The sequence below is a fragment of the Phaenicophaeus curvirostris genome, chromosome 25 (genome assembly GCF_032191515.1).
Source record: "Phaenicophaeus curvirostris isolate KB17595 chromosome 25, BPBGC_Pcur_1.0, whole genome shotgun sequence".
In the NCBI taxonomy this organism is placed as follows: Eukaryota; Metazoa; Chordata; class Aves; order Cuculiformes; family Cuculidae; genus Phaenicophaeus; species Phaenicophaeus curvirostris.
In genome coordinates, this window is record NC_091416.1 from 6,694,569 (window position 1) to 6,714,456 (window position 19,888).

The window sequence follows — 19,888 nt, forward strand, 5'->3', positions numbered from 1 at the left end:
TGAACCGCTTAAAGGTGAACAGATTTATTGTGTTTTAAGAACTCGGGTTCCCTTCCTGGTCGGTGATGTAAGCAAGTACCAAAGACATCCCTGGATCCTGGGAGTGGATCCATTGCTCCATTTTCCAACCTGGTGATTCTATGATTCTGTGATTTTCTGTTCAATGCCTGAGGTGATCCCAGAAGGCACTTGCTGGCCTGGTCACCAGCGGGAGTGGAATTTCTGCAGTACTGGAATTGGCTGTGGTTTTCTCCATTTTAAATCCCTTATCTGATGGATTCATTTTTCATTAAGTCAAGCAAGATGTACTTCATGTATACAGCGTCTGTAAAATGATTCGAGTGAATACCTGCGTATTTGTAATTGCTTCCTTTGTCAGGCTGTTGTAAAAGCGTCTGTCTCGGGTCCATCACCTCCAGTAGCGTTATCACAAGAGCCTGAGGGCTCTTGCCCTTTGAAATCCCAGACAACTCAGGATGAGACTCCATTTATTTTTGAGCGGGGCTGATATGAGATGATAAATGAGCCGCTACTTTCCTGTGATGATGGATAGAACCGAAATCTATCCTAACTTTGTTTGGCGTGTCAGTACAATCTGTTCATTTATTGTGTGTAATTAAAAAAACCCATCAAACTGAAAAGACTCCTTTAATTAAAGCCCCCACAGAATTGTTTGTCATGCTCAACGCTTCTACGTTTAGTTAAATGAGTTGGGTTTGATCGTTGAGAAGGCAAACAGGGATTTTGTTGGAGATTTTAGGATTTTGGGTATTCCAGTGTGTTTTGCTGCTGCAGATCATCGTGCTGTCACGCTGCTAAAGGGACTTTGTCCAAAAACAGAACATTACTCTACTCACACAGACAGAAATATGTTAAGGTCATGGAATCAGGTTTATTATAAACAGAGGGACTACATCAATACCTGGTAGAGTAGAAGGGGAAATACTCAGCTGTTTGCAGGGATTAGAACATCACAAAGCATCGCGTGGTATAACTTAGTTCTTGGGAGAGGGTTTTTCGCGTTGTCTGGTTGAAGAATACCCTGTCTGCTTGCATGAAGCATTGCTGCATAAATCTCTCTTCTGCCGAGTCCCAGGTGCCGAGGCTGCTCGCGGGATTCCAGGCTCCGTGTGTTGCTGGGCAGCGGCGGCACTGAATCCTTTCTCACCAGGGCTCCTCATCGCTGCTGCTGCTGCTGCTGTTTGGCTCAAATAGCATCACTTCGCTGAAATCTGATTACAGTGCTTACGGTTTTAATGCAGGTGGAATACACGGTTGCCTTTCCCCTCTGGAATCCAAAACCGAGTGGGGCAGAGTGGTTTCTGGTGTTACCTTGTGGTGCTGGAAGTCTTTACAACTTCCTGGAGCTGTAAAGGCTTCCTCACAAAGCCTACCCTTTATACCTAGTGGTTTGTTCTGTTCAATAGAGCTCTTCTGTTGGAGTTAAACTGCTTTTAAATCATGTGCACAAAAGCACTTTTGTTGGGGAGGCTGGGGCCCTCTCAAATAGAAGTTGGCATTCCAGGGCATTGTTCTGCTTCCCATGCAAACCTAGGCAGCCTCTCCACCCCAGTTCTAGCCTCTCCGCCCCAGTTCCAGCCCCTCCACCCCAGTTCCAGCCCCTCCACCCCAGTTCCAGCCCCTCCGCCCCAATTCCAACCCCTCTGCTCCAATTCCAGCCCCTCCAGCCCAGTTGCAGCCCCTCCACCCCGTTCCAACCCCTCAACCCCAGTTCCAGCCTCTCTACCCCAGTTCCAGCCTCTCCACCCCAATTCCAACCCCTCCACTCCAATTCCAGCCCCTCTACCCCAGTTCCAACCCCCCCACTCCAATTCCAGCCCCTCTACCCCAGTTCCAGCTTCTCCATCCCAGTTCTGACCCCTCCACTCCAATTCCAGCCTCTCCATCTCAGTTCCAGCCCCTCCACCCCAGTTCCAACCCCTCTACCCCAGTTCCAACCCCTCTACCCCAATTCCAGCCCCTCTACCCCAATTCCAGCCTCTCTACCCCAATTCCAGCCCCTCCACCTCAGTTCCATCCCCTTTACCCCAATTCCAGCCTCTCCACCCCAGTTCCATCTCTTCCACCCCAGTTCCAGCCCCTCCACCCCAATTCCAGCCTCTCCACCCCAGTTTCATGGGCTCACTGGTGTTTCTCACTTCTTCCCGGTGTTACTGTCCTTTTCCTCGGCTGCGGATGATGCTCCTTAGAGAGACTGGATGGTTTAACCGTGTTCCATTGCACCAGCATCCAGAGAGACCACGCAGCCCTGCGTGGAGAAATGGAGCAAGAGGTTTCAAGGGGTGTCTTGTATCTCTAGGCGTCTTGTATTTTTTTTAGCGGGGATAAACTGCATCTCTTCAAATTAGCAGCCTTAGTTTTCATTAAACAGAGCAGAGGCAGTACCGCTTTTATCTTGTGAAGGCTGGAGAGGACTCAGGGATGCGACAGTGCCCTGGTGTGGTCTGTGCCTCACAGCTGTAGGGAGGTTGCTTCACTTTGCTGGTGTGCTGGAGGGGCAGCCTATGGCACTTGGAGACAAACACCCTCTGAGTTCGGGTATCGTTAGTCATTTATTTGTTCTGGAGCTGCCTAAGACTACTGGAATGAAAGCCAGTAATAAGGAGTTTGTTCTGCTTGTAGATTACACACCGTGTTGTTGATGTCCATGAGATTACTGGGTTTGTTAGTTTAGCCTTGTTCATTTTTCCAGAGGGAATAGTCGTCTCTCTTGGGTGCTGCCCACCATCCAACATGCCGTGACGGTCCTTTCGTACACTCCCACTTCGCAGATAAATGTGTCTTTGTGTTAACTTCTTCCATTCCAGCTGTCTCCTGTTATTTCTGCACTAGCCAAGAATTAGAACAAAAGCCAAGTCTCGGTTCAGTGTCAGACCTTGGAAAATTGGTTCCTGTCAATAATTGCTGTTAAGGTTGCTACGGTTCTTAGGTGCTCAGTAGAACGCGTTGTGCTTTGTTCCTGCCCATCTGAGCCACGTCTAAAATGAAGTGGGGGTTTTATTTTGTTGTGCAGTGTCGAAAAAACACGGCAAGCTCATCACCTTCCTTCGTACATTCATGAAGTCGCGCCCAACGAAGCAGAAACTGAAGCAGCGGGGGATCCTGAAGGAAAGGGTGTTTGGCTGTGACCTGGGAGAGCATCTTCTCAACTCTGGCCATGACGGTAAGAAACAATCCATTCTTAAGTTCTTCCTCCGTTGGGAATCTTATTTCAAGGTGGTCGTACCTATCAAGGGATTATTGGTACTGGTAGAGAAATGTGTAAAAAACAGTCGATGGCTGAAAGATGAATTGAGGCTAATGGTAATGAGAAGCAAGCATTGTGGTTCGATGTGGGAGCACTGGAGGTAGGTGGAACTACTGAAGACGACTTCTCAGCCTCTTGGAGTCTTTGAATAAATATTAAAATCTTTTTGCAGGGAAATAAACTTTATTAATCTGTCAGTGATTCATTAAGTGGGATGTTAAATCCATACATTTAACTTTTCTAACAAGAAACCCTAACCTTTCTCTAACCTTTATATGATTCTAGCACAGTTTGCAGTGTAAATCCTTCATCTGCTTTTTCCCTTGGTTTCACAACATTGACAGGAATTAACGGGATGTTATGCTTTTGTCACAACTTGCTTGTCTCTCAGTTTGTTACAGTGAGTCTTCCATAGGTCTCCTTGGTCCCTTTTGCCAGGGTGGTGGCAGGGAAGAGCTGGCCATTGCAAGAAAAAAATCAAACTGTTGTTACTACTCTTCCTCGGATGAACTTTGGTTTCGCCTGCTCTTTCCTACCCTCTCCCCGTGAGCCTCCAGCCCGGGCTGTGAAGTCGGGGAGGTGCCTGCCTTGCCAGTAGCAAACAGAGGACTTGAATTCTTTCATGGTTCACCAGCCAAGGTCGTTCCCATAAACGGCCCATGCTGGGGGTTATTTGGAAAAGCAGCATGGAGCAGCCATGGGCCACAGCCAGTTTGCCCAGGAGTTAAAGCCATCAGGAAATTAGGGATGGGTGTAGCATCACTGCCTGGCTCTGTCAGCTTGCTGGTCCATTCCATATTTTTGCTCCCTGCCTAATGTCGTTGATTTTGCAGCAGACCTCCTATGCCAGAGTTGTTAATTTGATGGCTCCCAGCTCTTGCGTGCTGTGGAGAAGTGACATGAGGTGTGGGGAGGGGAGTTACTCTGTTAAATTTGTTTCCAGTGGCACTTCAGACTCCTCGTTCACACGAATGCCTTTTGGAAAAGCGATGGTAGAGTGTGAGGGGCCGTGTTGTGCGCTTTTTCCAGCTGAAGCAGTTGGTAACAGCCCTCCTTTGCCTGCCATGAAGTGTTTTACTACCAGCTGGTGGATAATATGAGCTTGTTCTTATGGAATCAGGACTGTGGCAAGGCTCATTGGCTTGTTAATTGGAACGAGTAGAGATCGTTATTGCTGAGACTTGAAAAGCGTCAGAGAGCAAGAAACTGGGTGGCTTGGAGACAGAAACAGACAGTAACCCTACATCAGGAGTAGGTAATCTACACCACTGGGTAGCTATAGAGATGGGTTTATATTCCTCCTGTGGGAGCAATCTTGGAGGGCAGGAGACATGCTGCAGAGTGAGCTCATTAATGGGAGAGAGAGAACTCTCTTTTATCCCCAGCCCTCCCCGTGTCCTTTTATTTAGGCACGAGTCAGCAATAATTAAAGCTTTTCCCTGCCCTCTGCACTGACTTCTTCCCCTGGCTTTAGGGGGTATGCATTTTATTTAGCGATAAAAGACACATCCTGAGCTGAATTAACCTGTTCTACCTCCACTGGAGACACTTCTTTGAGTATGTGGGAGCTCACTTGCTCTGCTGCCATCACATGCTACTGTGACTGGGCTGTGCTAATGAGGTCTCTTCATCTGAGAAGTAATCAGTTGCTTTCACCCTTGATTTAATAACTCTTTCCTAACTCCCTGAAGTGCAGCAGATCCAGTTTGAATGTTGCTAACAGGGGCACGTCTCCATTTCACACAGCAGGAGTGTGGTTTTCCTGTGTGATTCAGCTCTCTGACCTGTATTCTGAGTGACGTAATCCCCAGGACTGGTTTTGTGGAGACATTTCTGGGTTCTTGTGAATCGAGCTCTGTGTATGCACAGCATTTTCAGATTCCCTCAATTAATGTTTCTTATTAATGGTCCTCAGTCTGGGAGCCACCTGTTCTGCTGAAAGGGGACTGAGATATCAAGGGAGAACCTGAGTTGAGTTAAAGAAAGTGAAGGTGTAGTGTGCATGTTAGGGCTGTCCTGTGCAGGGACAGGAGCTGGACTTGACGGTCCTTGTGGGTCCCTTCCAAGTCAGGACATTCTATGATTCTATACTCCTTCATCTCATAACCAGAACACAAAGAATTGGTTTTATCATATCACAGAGTGGTGTCACTGAAGTTGGTGTGTGGTACCGGCTGGTGGTGCTTTGGGACTGCAACATAAACCACCTCAGTTCAGAAAAACAAGAAAATAACCCAGTCCAAGGGTTATTGCTGGGTTCGGTAGGTTGCTGACCAGTGCCCAGAAGATGTTGCAGCCCTGAAGAAGAGAATATCGTCATGGCTGAAAATAAGCAGTGAGGCATTCATGTGCTCCTCAGAACTGAGATAATGAACCAAACTGGAGTGAAGAATTGTATTAATTACCAGTTTTGGGAAGCTGTCAAGGTCTGAATTCTCAAGATTTGGCTGTGAAACAGCGTGAGCACTCCCAGTCGTGCAGCCAAGAATGTCTGAAACTTTGCTGAACTGGGCTTGTCTTTTAGATAAGAAATAGGGAGAGAGGAGCAGACTGAGAGAATGAAGGGGATAAGGAAGGACAAAAACTGAAACAGGTCGAACATTTTTTTGTTAACTCTACATTGAGGCAGCTGGCTGGGATTGTTTGGCCAGGAGTGTGGTTGCAGTTGGGTGTTGGTACAGCCAGAAGGGAACTGATGCACACGGACGAGATGTTTTACCCATGGCAGGATGCTTCTTCTGTGGGCTCAGCAAGTCATCGCCCTCGTTCTATATCTGTTGTGTCCCTTCCAGAAGGAGGATAAATTGGCCTGAGATACACAGGGGGAAAGGGATGCAGAAACATGAGCTTTCTTACTGTTACAGAGCAAGAGTCCTGGTGGTACCGGCTGTAAGAGCTGCTTGTGTGAACTTTATGTTCAGCATCCACCCAGGTCTGAGCCAGCAAAGCATTTGTCTTAGTTTATTTGAGTATTTGAGAGGAGTCTTGCACTGAGGCAGAGTGCTCGCTCTTCTGAACAGTTCCTCTTGGACTGGCATGACAAAACTTGCATCTGATGAACTGTAAGGCTGGGGAGTTTCTCCTTCAGGAAGTGTGTCTTGGTGAGATGGGAGGAGTGGAGCGAGTAGGCTGGTGTTTCTTCTGGTTTTTCATTTACGGTGAGGATGCAATTGCCTGGTGAGGGCCTGGCCCTGGTTACCCAGAGCAGTGGTGGCTGCCCCATCCCTGGAGGTGTCCAAGGCCAGGTTGGATGGGATTTGGAGCCCCTGATCCAGTGGGAAGTGTTCCTGCCATGGCAGGGGGTAGAACTGGATAGGCTTTAATGTCCTTTCCAACCCAACCCAAACCTTAAATTTAGCTCACCCCAATTAGGAAGAGCTGTGCTTGCTGAGGATGTGTGTGTTTGGCGTGGGAGCTTGTTAAATGCTGCATTGCAGCATCTGTACCATGTCCTCATTCACACCTCAGAATATTTCTGAACAGAGCTCTCCCCAGCTCCTGGATTTCTGACGGGTGTCGGAGTCTGCAGTTAGCAGAACTTTATGCCTGGCGAAATGGAGAGGCTGGTGGGCTGGTTCTTGGCACAGCATGTGACTGTGGTTAAGGCTTTATGCCTAGGACCAAGGTGGGCTGGATGGAGCCACCGTGCAAACAGAGAGAACGTGTGGTCTCAGGTGTGGTGTTGCAGTTGTGGTGCTGCTTCTCTCGGTCTCTGGGAGCTCACCCAAGGGTTTGGGTAGCAGCCCCTCAGCCAGGTCTGGTCAGCACAGCAGAGAAAACCCACATACCTCTTCTGCAAGGAAAAGAGTTGTGAGCCACAGCAGAGAAGGGATTATTTATATTCAAATGCTGATGGGAATGATGTGCTGGAATTGCTTGGACTCAGAGGATGGGGTATGTAATCCTGGCAGTTCTTTTTCTATGCTGAAAATGATCCCTGGGGCCTGGTTCTTGAATCATAGAATCGTAGAATCAGCAGGTTGGAAAAGACCCACCGGATCATCGAGTCCAACCATTCCCATCAAATACTAAACCATGTCCCTTAGCGTCTCGTCCACCCGTCCCTTAAACCCCTCCAGGGAAGGTGATTCAACCCCCTCCCTGGGCAGCCTCTGCCAGTGCCCAGTGATCCTTTCCATGAAAATCTTTTTCCTAATGTCCAGCCTAAACCTCCCCTGGTGGAGCTTGAGGCCATTCCCTCTCATCCTGTCCCCTGTCACTTGGGAGAAGAGCCCAGCTCCCTCCTCTCCACAACCTCCTTTCAGGTAGTTGGAGAGAGCAATGAGGTCTCCCCTCAGCCTCCTCTTCTCCAGGATAAACACCCCCAGCTCTCTCAGCCGTTCCTCATAAGGCCTGTTCTCCAGCCCCCTCACCAGCTTCGTTGCTCTTCTCTGGACTCGCTCCAGAGCCTCAACATCCTTCTTGTGGTGAGGGGCCCAGAACTGAACACAGGATTCGAGGAGCGGCCTCACCAGTGCCGAGTCCAGAGGGAGAAGAACCTCCCTGGACCTGCTGGCCATGCCGTTTCTGATCCAAGCCAAGATGCCATTGGCCTTCTTGGCCCCCTGGGCCACTGCTGGCTCATGTTCAGTCGCTGTCAACCAACACCTCCAGGTCCTTCTCCTCCAGGCAGCTTGATGCAGATGATCCCTCTCTCTTGGTGGTGAGCACAGGTTAATGGTGGCATACGCTGAGATGTTGGGATTGGTGTTCATTTCATGAGACAGTCCATACTCCGCAGTTGTCCTAAGAGAGCAGTCGGTAGGCTGAAAACAAACGGTATTTTTTGTACCTCTTTATGCATGTGTTGTGTTGATGCATCATCAGCTTCCATAATTGGAAAAGATAGATTTAGAAACAGCATTCACTATTAATTGATGTTTCCCATATTGAAGGATCAGCACCTCATTTTTTAATTATTGTAAAATACCAGTGGGCTGTGATCAACAGGAGGAGGCATTGCTTTTCCAGCTGAAAAAGTAAACACCTATGAAAGACAAGGTTTACTGCCATGCCTGACTCTTGCTCTCTATCCTTCCTACTCTTCTCAGCTCCCCAGATTTATTAGCAATTGTTTTGGACAAGTTGGGTAGGATTAAACAAAGAATAAAATAAAAGCTGAGACTTTTCAAGATCAAACAGTAGCAGGATAGGTGATCTTGTTCCTGTTATATGCTGGGTGCTTGCTGCAACTGTGAGCAAGGAATGGGAAGGGATGGGTTTATTCCCTTCTGCTGGTTATTGTGCTCTTCAGATAAGCTCCTTAACAGCACCTTGGGGTTTCTGGAGGCTTTGCAGCTTGATGTGGATCCTCCAGGTTCTCCTGCCCTGTGAGCAGTCTGCTGGCTGCAGTTGGGTGGTGATGTAGTTGTCTTTGATGCTAATTTATTGCAGATTTGAGTATAGGGGGAACACTTACCAGAAGAAAGTAACACAAGGAATAAGATCTCGGGCAGCATCTTGGCAGGGATCTGTAAAATCTGGTTCCCCTTAGCTCAAGCATGAGTTTGGTAATCTCTGTGTCATCTCTTTGGTTCCTGGTATTAATGCGAGGAGTCCTTTTACTAGCTAATAATTTGCATTATAATAAAAGTCTGCCTGGCTGGCTTTGGATCTCTGCCATCTGTAAAGGAAGCCTTGATTTGGCCTCCAGAACAGCTGAGTCTTACATAGTTAGTAATGTTAGTTTTTTTCTGATGTTTCAGGGGGTGAATTTAACCAGTTTCCGCTCTCTCTGTTACTGCTAGAAAATGAAATGGAACTCAGCAAACAAGAAGTAAAGCAAACTGCTGACAAATAGAAAGTTATAAATGTTGACAAAATTATTGGTTTTTTCCCTTCCTTTCTTTAAAAACTGCTTTTAACTGTAAACACAAGGCAGCCCCTGAAATGCAAGAACTCCAATTTATGTTCTGAAAGCCCAGCTGAACTCCCTACTCTTGACGTCCTTGATAGGGAATTGCTTTGCTTCAAGATTTTTGCTTCAGAAAGAAGCAGAACTTCCATCAGAAGGAGGTGCTGGGCAGCTCAAATAGTAAAGAGTTAACCTGGTGGAACGGCAACCTTGGAGTGTGGTTCCCAAGGAATTGTTAGGGCTTGAATGCTGGCAGCTACATCAATAGATCTGTTTAGGCAATACCTGCTTCTTCTTATATAAAGGTTTGTTGAAATGGTGCATGAAAGAGGAAGGTAGGTGGGTGTTAGCCGTGCGGTGTAGATTGGAGTGATGTAATTGGCCACAGTCATTGTGATGGGCTGAGGAGCACGTTGACTGTGGATCAGGCTGAAGGTTTATGTTAGACGCATTCGTTCTGTGAATGAACTCAACCTTCAGGGCCTTTTTGTACTTCTAATGGGCATTTTCAGAGTATCCAGGCTGACAAGTTCAAATGCGAACGACAAAGTTTTTAAATCTCCAAGCAGGTTCAGCTCTGGCAACTCACTTTCCCTTCTGACTCTCTTTTTAAGCATTTATAAGCCTAAAGGAGTTGATGATTAGGACATAAATCTAAGTTTTTAAGGGTTTTTTTGCATTTCTTTTCTGCTAAGACATTTCTTGTGTGACTTGGGCAAATCATCTATACGAGGATTCTTCTGCTTTCTCTTGGGCATGGAGCAGCTATAGTGGTCTGAGGTCACTTGTAGCCCTTTAGAGCTGATGGAGGGGGATTCCTCCTGCCTACCAGAATACAGATGTTTAAACAAAAAAAGTGGATTCTAACTTCCCCATTGGCACAGTGGGAAAAACAGTGCACCTTTACTTATCCAGTAATTTTTGTAATGCCTCCTTGATATCTGGGGAAGAGAACTGTAAATAAAACACACAGCAAGAGGAGAATTCATATAGAATCATAGAATAGTTTGGGTTGGAAGGGACCTCAAAGATCACCTAGTTCCAACCCCCTATTTCATCTAGTTCCTACCAGATCAGGAACCCCCCTGCCTGGATCAGGTTGGTCTATAAATACGGGTCTACAGCTCACAAATTGGTGTGGAAGGATGTGTCTTGTCTTTCTTGACGAGCCCACCAACTGCAGGGCTTGAGGAAAGTGGAAATCATTCTGTTCTGCTTCTTTTATAGTTTTTCTGTGTGTTTTATTTGGTTAACAAGAACTTGTAACTGGTCCATCAGTGCCCACCAATGAGTTCAGGAACTGTGGATAGGGAGGACGTGGTTTCCATCACTACATTTTTTACGGTACTTGAAATGTTAAAAGTTGTTTATAAACTGAATGCCATAGAGACACTTTAAACAGCTTCTCCTCCCCAGGTGATTTATTTCTGTGCTTGAGAAATCATTAGTTAAGGGGAGGATTTGACACGTGCTCTTACTGAATTGCCTTGCATGTTGGAGCCCAAACCAACCGTCTCTGGTCCTGGGTCATTTCCTACTTGGTTTTTCTTGGGCAGGGAAAGAATATCTACCTGTCCCAGCACTTTTGCTTGCATCTGAGTCCAAGTTTGCCAGAGCTCTGTGTGCAGGCAAGTGCAAATGAGGGAAGAAATGGTTGTAAAGTTGCATTCCGGGGTGGTAATTCCGTGTGGCTCCTGGGAGTTGACAGCCTCTTTGAGCTCACCAATATTAGCTGGGCTGTTCCATGTGTCCAAGCGTCCTTCATGAGGTTTGGAGCCCCTGATCCAGTGGGAGGTGTCCCTGCCCATGGGCTTTGCAATCCCTTCCAACCCAAACCATTCCATGATTCTATCATTTAGCTACTCCTTTTTTTCAGGAGACTGCCGAGATATTGCAACCTGTCAGCCTCAGACATGCCACAACCGGTTACCTTCCACTATTTCACAATTTGTAGTAATTTTATAATCAAAATCCATCTCCAAAGGACTTGGGCAATCGCTGTCCAGGATGTAGTCAGAGCTCTGGCTGGGGAGCTGGGTGCTGGCAAGCTCACACCTCATCTCTCACTCACTTTTTGTGCCCTCAGGGAGCTTGTTTGGTATCTCCCCTTCCATCTCCACGCTTGTAAAATCAAAATAATAGTCCAGATCTGCCCCTGAGGTGCCACAAGGGTAGGCTTCTAGTGTTTGTAAAGTACTTGGGAGATGAAGGGCGTGATATAAACGTTAAATAGTATTTATTTAAGTGTTCACACGGGTTGGCACACACAGATCCAGAGTAGCCTTCTGAGCGTCTGTAGGAAATAAGTGGACTTAGCTGTATGTATGCCCTGTATTTAATTTGTTCTTTGGTTGGGTTTGAATAATTTCACAAATCTAAACCTGCCAGCTGTTTTGGAAACCAAATGGTGCTGAATTCACTGCAGCATTTCTGTAAGTTGTGAAAACCCTGAGTCTTTCAGGTGCCCGAAGGGTCCTTCTGATCTGGTGCCTCGTGCCTCTGCCCACAGATACCCGTGTGTCAAAAAAAGGACCCACAGCCTGCACAGAATTGCGATGGCTTGACCCCAAAAGGTGGAGGAGCAGAGAATATTCCCCTTCCTGCAGATGCAATGGTTGAACACAAGTTGGTGCTTTAAAAGCCAATAGTTTTGATCCTTTTGGGGCAAATTTCCAAACATAACAGGTACTGTTATTGCACCACGAAGTGCCCCCTGAATGGCTGGAACTCTGGATTATGGGAAGCAGGGCTGGCATTACAGAGAGATACATGGGATCCCCGCGGAGAATTACTTGCTTAGAGGAAGCACTTGCAGAAGGGAAGAGCTGAGCAGTAGCACAAGCTTTTGCCATTAAGAAAAGAGACAGTTTCTCTCTCCCCTTCTTTTTCACCCTGCCTGCAGCTGTGAGGAGTGACATTCTTCATGCCTGAGTGACCTAGAGGACAGCAGAGAGTTGAAAATTAATGTGCGTTTCGAAACAGTACAGCTATAGGGGACCAAACACAAGAAACAAACATTGCAGGAGTTGCTTTTATCCTTTGCTTCACTGCAAGCCAGGTGGATGCTTTTTCTCTCTCAGCTTATTGTAGGAAATGCAGTTGTAACCAGCAAATCATAGAGTCATAAAATAGTTTGGGTTGGAAGGGACCTTAAAGACCATCCAGTTCCAACCCCTGCCCTGGGCAGGGACACCCTCTGATGGATCAGAGTCTCCAAGCCCCATCCAGCCTGGCCTTGAACACCTACAGGGATGGGGCAGCCACAGCTTCCCTGGGCAACCCCTCAGTCCAAATATGAATGTATTAGTAGTATCTTCATTCTGTTTATGGATATTTTGTATTAAAGGCAAAAAAGTCAGCCCTAGAGAATGAGGTGGGTGCAGCCTGGGCGATGGCTGTCCTGTACGAAGGCTCCAACCTTTGATACCAACGCAGTTAGGCACCGCGTGCAGCCCTCAAGTGCAAAACGCCCTAGCACAGACGTCCCAACAGCATCCAGAACGTTGCTGATCTCGCAGGACCTGAAAAACCCGGTTATCTGCCTTCTGGGCTTGATGCAACTCAGTGGGATTTATGTTTCTCGGGCTTGAACTTTGCACTTTGTCCTGGTTAAGCTGCCATAAAAAAGGAGGTCCAGTCATAAAAAGCAGAGTCCAGTGCCAGAGGCTGATTCTGCAGATGGGAGCCGTGTGGTATCTGCTCCTGGGACCGGCGCATGGTTTATGGCCCCTCTTCCATAACGGTGCTTTCCCAGGTGCCCAGGTCACGCTTCCAATAAAAATGTTCCGTGTTACCAGGAAATAGTGCAGTGAGTGATAGCCAGCCCGGACTTTACTCAGCCCAATAACATTAATGTGGAAAATGGGGAAGAGAGAGTCTTGGAGAAGGTTGCTGTTTGGTTGGGATTGTCCTTCTCTCTTACTCCTGGTAATCTGAACAAGAAGACATGGATGTAGGGGTGAGACAGAAGTCCTTAGAGAGGAATCTTTTAAATTAGATTTTTTTTTTCTGGTGGGATCTGCATGCTTACAGAACAAGCTGGGCAAGCAGCTCGCTGAGTGCCCAGAGCCCCTTACAGACAACAGCAAGGAAGCCTTTAACCTCTCTGTCCCATGCTGGTTTGTACCTTCTGTGAACTCTCTGTAGGGTGGAGGGAGGAGTTTCAGAAGTGAGAAGTTTGAAATGAGGCTCCTAGAAAAACTTACAGCCTGAATTATTACAGCGTTTTACTGGGTGTTTGTTTTTCTTTTGTTTTAGGAAATATTTGGACAAATATGTTGCAAAATTGAGCTAAAAATAGGAAGAATGGCTGGGGTAAAAGCAACCATGTTTCTTCAGGCGAGGTTATTCAATGGAAGGTTTTTCATAGAATCACAGAATGGTTTGGGTTGGAAAGGACCTCAAAGCCCATCCAGTTCCATGGGCAGGGACACCTCCCACTGGATCAGGGGCTCCAAGCCCCATCCAACCTGGCCTTGAACCCCTCCAGGGATGGGGCAGCCACCCCTGCTCTGGGCAACCTGGGCCAGGGCCTCCCCACCCTCACAGGAGAACATTTCTTCCTCACATCTAAGCTAACCATCACATAACCATGCATTAATTTGGCAAGGGAGATTCTTTGGCTAATTTCAGATGAGTGGAAGTTGTCCAAGTCTTGGCCAGACGCAGAATCTCGAGGAAGGAGCACGTCCATAATGAGCTTCACCCCTTGAAGCTTGTTTTGTGCTGGGTGTTCCTGGGACACTCTGCCCTCTGCGTCTACCCATCCATCTGCATGTTTACACAGGCAATCTGGACAATTTGGAATGAGCTGTCTCCACCTAAACTTCACCTTGTGACTGATTGTTTAAATTTATGTTCTTGTGGCTCAAACCACAGCCTTTAATCTGCTGTCACGCTCCTTCACTCTGTTCTGGTTTTTCATCGGCTTCCTACTCGTCATTCCACGTTTGATGGCTGTGGTTATTACCTGTGTTTAGGCAGTTCAGTGTGGCACTCGGAGTAGTTTATTCCATTTTCCTTGTTCCTGCTGGGCTGCAGGTTTAGTGTTCTATGTTTGCTATGTGTGGAATTCAGCTGAGCAGCTTCGTTTTCAGTGCACTACGGACCATTAACCAGCCAACAGCCCAGGCTCGTGTCGGTGCAGTATTGTGAGAAAGCTGCTGCTAGAGGGGAGCTCGATGGGAGGCCACCTCCCCCAGGCTGAACAAATAGTTCTGATTCCAGTAACGTGCTAAGAAAATAATAACAAAAATAAAGCCAGCCTTCCAAAACCAAGGGAGGGGAACATTGTGAAAGATTAAAAGAAAAAAAAGCAAAACACAAACCCCAAGATGGTAGGAAAGGCAGAGCGCTGGATTTCAAGATGAATCAAAATGTTCTTCAGAATGAAAACTGTAAAACTTCTGCGCCTCCTTAATGGCAAAGAATTAACCAGCTAACGAGCCCTAGGAGATGCAATAAACCTTTCAGACCAGCTGAGAGATGCTCAGGAATGAGCTGAGTAAATTCCTTGAGCTGCTGCAGTGATGAAAGGTGCTGGGGTCTCTGTTGCTGAAACATCTGCATTCCCAGCCCTTTGCGCATCACTGCCTGGAAATACCTGTTATTTGAGACACCGAGGGAGGGAAGGAAGGGGAGAAGATGATGGATTTTGGAACAGGAGATGTGTACGGTGCTGAAGTTCTCACGAAGAGGTCGGTGTTCAAATGGAGCACTTGCTGGTGGGTTCTCACAGGCTGAGGTGGTGACCGTGTTGCAGAGAGATTATCTGGGGTCAGCAGCTGGAGGTGATGCAGCTCAAGCAAGGAATAAAGCCAGCTGTGAGCGTTAGTGCATGTCTGATACCTGCCTGGGAACGCGGAACTGGAAAGGGCTGCGTTTAATGGCTTTGGGTACTGCAGTATAAAAAGGACCTAAAGCTACTGGAGAGCATCCAGAGGAGGGCATGGAGCTGGAGGAGGGTTCGGAGGGGAAGCCATAGGAGGAGCGGCTGAAGTCCCTTAGTCTGTTCAGCCTGGAGAAGAGGAGACTGAGGGGAGACCTCATCATGGGTCTCTTCCAACCTGGTTGTTCTATGATTCTATACTCTGCAGCTTCCTCACATGGGAAGGAGGAGGAGCAGGCGCTGAGCTCTTCTCTCTGGACCTGAGGGAGTAGCAGGAACATGCCAGGGGAGGGTTAGGTTGGACATTAGGAAAAGATTCTTCCCCCAGAGGGTGATGGACCACGGGAACAGCTCCCAAGGAAGCAGTCACGGCACCAAGCCTGGCAAGATTCCAGCAGCCTTTGGCTAACACCCTCAGCCCCACGGTGTGAATTGTGGGGTTGTCCTGTACAGGGCCAGGAGCTGGACTCGATGGTCCTTGTGAGTCCCTTCCAACTCAGGACATTCTGTGGTTCTATAATTGTATAATAAACATGGGCACTAATTCTGGGCACAGAGGTTTCCTGAACAGAGATTGCTGGGGCTGGAGGAATATCCTGCGTGTACTGTGCACCCTGCGCATGCTCCCTCTGCGTCTCTCCTGAAGCGGCTGCTCGTGGCAGCTGTTGGAAACCAAGTGCTGAGCTCAGTGGACCTCTGTGGCTGTTAACACAAACCACGTGTGTCATCAAGACTGGTTGTTATAACTGCAGGAATCCACAGTAATTAACGAGCATTAATAGAGTTTTAGTGTAGACACTGCTAACATCCTGTGAGAAGAAATCCCTAGCAGTTTCCCACTGTGATGCATCTGAGACTCCTTTCCCATCCAAATCTGGTGGCCGATTTGGGATCTAGAAGCCAAGATGAGGACCTGAACGCTGTGAAGTTCACCTCTGCAGCAGGGGAGGGATTTGTGCCATAGACAGAGAGAGCTACCAGAAAAAGTGATGTCAGGAGTTTCATCCTGTTTCATTCCAGTAGCAACAGACACTGTATGTGCAGGTGTGTAAGCATGGAAATTTATGTTGACTAAAGGGCTTGGGATTCAAAGGGGAGGGGAGGTTACACACACATGGAACTGTCAGGTGTCATCGCTGTTCGAAAATCAGAAAAATCAAATCACCATTCCAGCACAGGGCCTGCAAGTATAATTATAGCCCTGCTTGAATTGCAGTCACTTCTCCAACCATGCAGAATTCCCCCAAAATATCTGTGCTGCTGTCATGATATATTTAGCTTAAAGAACAGTCTGTCCTGGTAACCAGATTAGGAAATATGTAGAACGAACCTGATTGATAGATTTTTTTTTTTCTTCAGTGTCCATTCACTCTTCTAAGCACCAGTAAGGACCTCAGGAGGTGGTGCTGGTGCTATGTCCCTCTCTGTCCTCCTGCTCCCCCCTGCCCTGGTTCCCACTGTCACAGCAGGTCGTTGTGCAGCTGAGCTGGTACATAAATACTGTGCCTATCATGCTGTTTGTTGACGCAGCTAGATAAACCCTGGCAGGACGAGGCCTTGGAAACCTGCAGAGCTTGCTCCTGGTGGCACAAACCATCGGTTGTGAAGTGCAGGCGGTGTCCCAGCAGTGATCGGGCTGTGCAGGTAAACAGGAGAGAGTTCTCCCACCTGCTGTGTGTATCACTGCATCCCTGCTAGGAATGAAGCAGGCAGGGAATGAATATGCTGCTTGTTTGCTTACTTATTTATCATAGAATGATAGAATGGTTTAGGTTGGAAGGAATATTAAAGATAATCTGATTCCAGCCGCCCTGCCATGGGCAGGGACACCTCCCACGGGATCAGGGGCTCCAAGCCCCATCCAGCCTGGCCTTGAACACCTCCAGGGATGGGGCAGCTACCACTTATCTGGTCAGCCTTTGCCAAGGCCTCCTCACCCTCATAATGAAGAATTTCTTCCTGATGTCTAATCTAAGTCTTCCCCCCTCCAATTTAAAGCCTTTAATGGCTTCATTTATTTCAACAGGTGCTATAACACTAGTACCAAGGGGCCCCTATTCAGATTCCAGTGTGGACCATTGTAGTCTTGGGGGAGTTGCAGCTAAGCACCAGCAAATCTTGCCACAACCCTTTAAAACTTGGGTCAACACCTTTACCCAGTCCTTTGCAGTTCTCATAGCTGGGCGAGGGAAATGCTGCTGATGCGGTGCCGAGCCCAGCATCCTTGCTCCGTTCACTGGTGAGATTTGTGACCTCTCAGCTTTTGTAATGGGTGGTGATGGGGCAAGAAACACAGGGACGCCTCACATAGCCTCGCTTGGTTCTTAGGGCAACCAGGATGAGCATGGATCCTGTGTGTCTGGCCATCTAGGGTGCTGTGGAAGTAAGAAACCACTGACTGCATCAGTATCTAAAGCCTTGTCCTTGGCCTTTTCTGCAGTGGATGGTGCTCTTCTCATCTCCCTGCTTTTCTGCACCCTTTTATACCCGAGTTCCACTTGTCTCCTGATGCTGTAGTGCAATGCAGAATGTATTTCAGCCCTTTTTGGCAGCTGCTGGAGTGTGATACAACTCCTTCACTGTCTGCTTAGAAACTTTCTTCTCCAAGACTTGAAGCAGCATTAGAACGTGGGCCCGTCTGTTCCGCCTGCCCTGCTCTCGGACCTTTAGCTCGCGGTGCTGCAGTGACTGATGCAACTTTTACCAGCGTGATCTCCAAGTGGGCATTTGCTCAGCAGTGAGGAACTGTTGCTTATCGTGGCTCAGATGCCTGAACATGTGTCTGGTTGGTTCCTCACGCCAGCAGCTGTGGTGCCGCTCGGAGCTCACAAGGCTGCCAGAGGTACTGTTCTTCAGAGCAGATGCTGAGGTTTCCTTCTGCAAATCCTCTCTGGCTGCAGGAGTGGAATTCCTGTTGCACCTACAGGGCAGAGCAGAAGGTGATCTTTTCTGTTTCTCTGCCCCAAAAATCAGCATTTGGTTTCCAAGGCTCTTTCCATGCCATTGCTTAATGTGCAAGGGCTCTGCTTCCCCCAGAGTCTGTACCTTGTGTTGGAAAACAGTGTGAGATGCTATAAATGCCTGGCAGCATAATACCAGGGTCTGACTGGCTTAGTTCTGATTGTCTCTTGGTGTCTTTAGGCCCTGAGCCTGCATGACTGACGTGCCACACAGACTGAGTTTCCTTCTATCCTGCGCTCAAGTGTGGAGCGGATCTGCCGTTAGCCCACGATGCTCCTGCTGATTTCCAGGGAACCATCAAAAATGAGTCTTCTCTCTGGCTGTGAGAGTGCTGCAAGCTGGGAAAAAAAAAAAGCAGTGCAGGGGCTGGGGAGGGGAAAGCCCGGAGCATCTAAGTTCAGTCGCACTTCGGAGGAGGGACTGGCAGATGGCATTTGCCGCTTGGTATAAGGGGATTTGCCACATGACCTATTCAGAATCTGTGTCACATGGCAAATTGATCAGACGTGGCATCTAACGTAAGATTAAATCTAGATCATCACAGGAGGTGCAGCAAAAAAGAGATTTGTGGAAGATTCCACAAGGATCTGAGCTTCTTCCAGGAAGATTTGCTCACAAGAGCTCAAGCCTAATTTTCTGTCTATGTTCAGGGCAGTTGTATCTCCCTTTTATAAATAAAGCAATTTGCTCCTCCTTAAGCTGACGAGGATGGACAGATAGCTCTGGCAGTGGATGCTGCATGCAGCTGAGAAGTCAACTGGAAGGAATTGGTTGGTGAAGCGGCTTGAATATTAACTTGACACCTAATTATATCCTTTGGGCTTATTTTTTTTCCATTCTGTCATACCCTGGTCTGTCTGCACTTTCTGTGAGCGTGGTACGTTGTGTAGCTATTTAAACGTAGTCATGCTCCAGTAGGCACTGGGGATGGAATTATCAGTTGTAAAAACTCTCCTGGCCCCTGTGCAGAAAGTAGCATCTCCTTCATGTCTGTATTAGCTGGAGCCAAGCCGTATAGGTTAATCCCGTATAAATTTGAAAACAAGAGAGTATTTCCTCAATTTTATAGCTCTTCTGGAATGGAATTTAACACCGCACTTCTTGTGGAAGTTGTGGTGGAGCCTGTGCTGTCTCTATTTGTCCAGAATTGAACTTCTTTCAGCCCAGTTCATATCCTGGCATTTTTTTAAAGCAAAGAACACTTCTGACCAGTTTCCACCCCAACTCCTGAAGTTATATCTCTTACAGGCTTTCTCCTTTACAGAAGAACAGAAGCAGTGGCCCAGCTGGGCTTAGTTTATGGCTTCTGATGAGACCACAACCCGAACTAGGACTCTAATAACTCAGCTAACGACGACACTTGTTCTTCAGTCCCCCAGGTCCTCAAGAGCTGCACTGAGTTCATCGAGAAGCATGGCATTGTGGATGGGATATATCGCCTGTCTGGGATTGCATCCAATATCCAGAAGCTACGGTAAGGACGCTCTTTGAGGCACGCGCTGGGGCCAAAGGCTCTGCTTGCATCAGCGACAGTGGGACAGGCCCTTCCAGCAGCTCCGATGTGTGTGTGCAGGCTGTGAGCGAGGGCTGGCACGACAGGTTTTCCACTCTCTCAGAGCACTGCAGGGTCGTTCAGTAGGCATTTTGCAGGATGATTTCCTTCAGGGTAGAGTATCAGAAGGCTCTGGGATCATGGTGTCACTGGGCTGTCACATTTCATTCTTGTTTCCTCTTGCTCCCGGAGCCCTTTTGAGCAGCTGATGTTTTTCCTCGTACTTTGGACTCCTGGCATATTAGCAATTAATTGGTAGCATGCAAGGAATAGTTACATAATTCCTGGTGGGGGGCATTGGCACGCTGTGCTGGGGAGAGGCTAGGTGTGCGTCCTCCCCAGTGAGGAGCTGCTCTCATCACAGCA

At 47.7% G+C, this 19,888-nt stretch overlaps 1 protein-coding gene across 3 annotated transcripts in view; it reads left to right on the plus strand.

The window, feature by feature from the left end:
- ARHGAP32 (Rho GTPase activating protein 32) overlaps positions 1-19,888 on the plus strand; it is a 197,952-nt gene that overhangs the window by 157,617 nt on the left and 20,447 nt on the right. For all 3 annotated transcript variants that reach the window (XM_069876457.1, XM_069876458.1, XM_069876459.1), the window contains 2 exons: positions 3,035-3,184; positions 19,342-19,444. In XM_069876457.1, the coding sequence (XP_069732558.1) occupies positions 3,035-3,184; positions 19,342-19,444 (253 nt within the window). The remainder of the gene's footprint in view (positions 1-3,034; positions 3,185-19,341; positions 19,445-19,888) is intronic.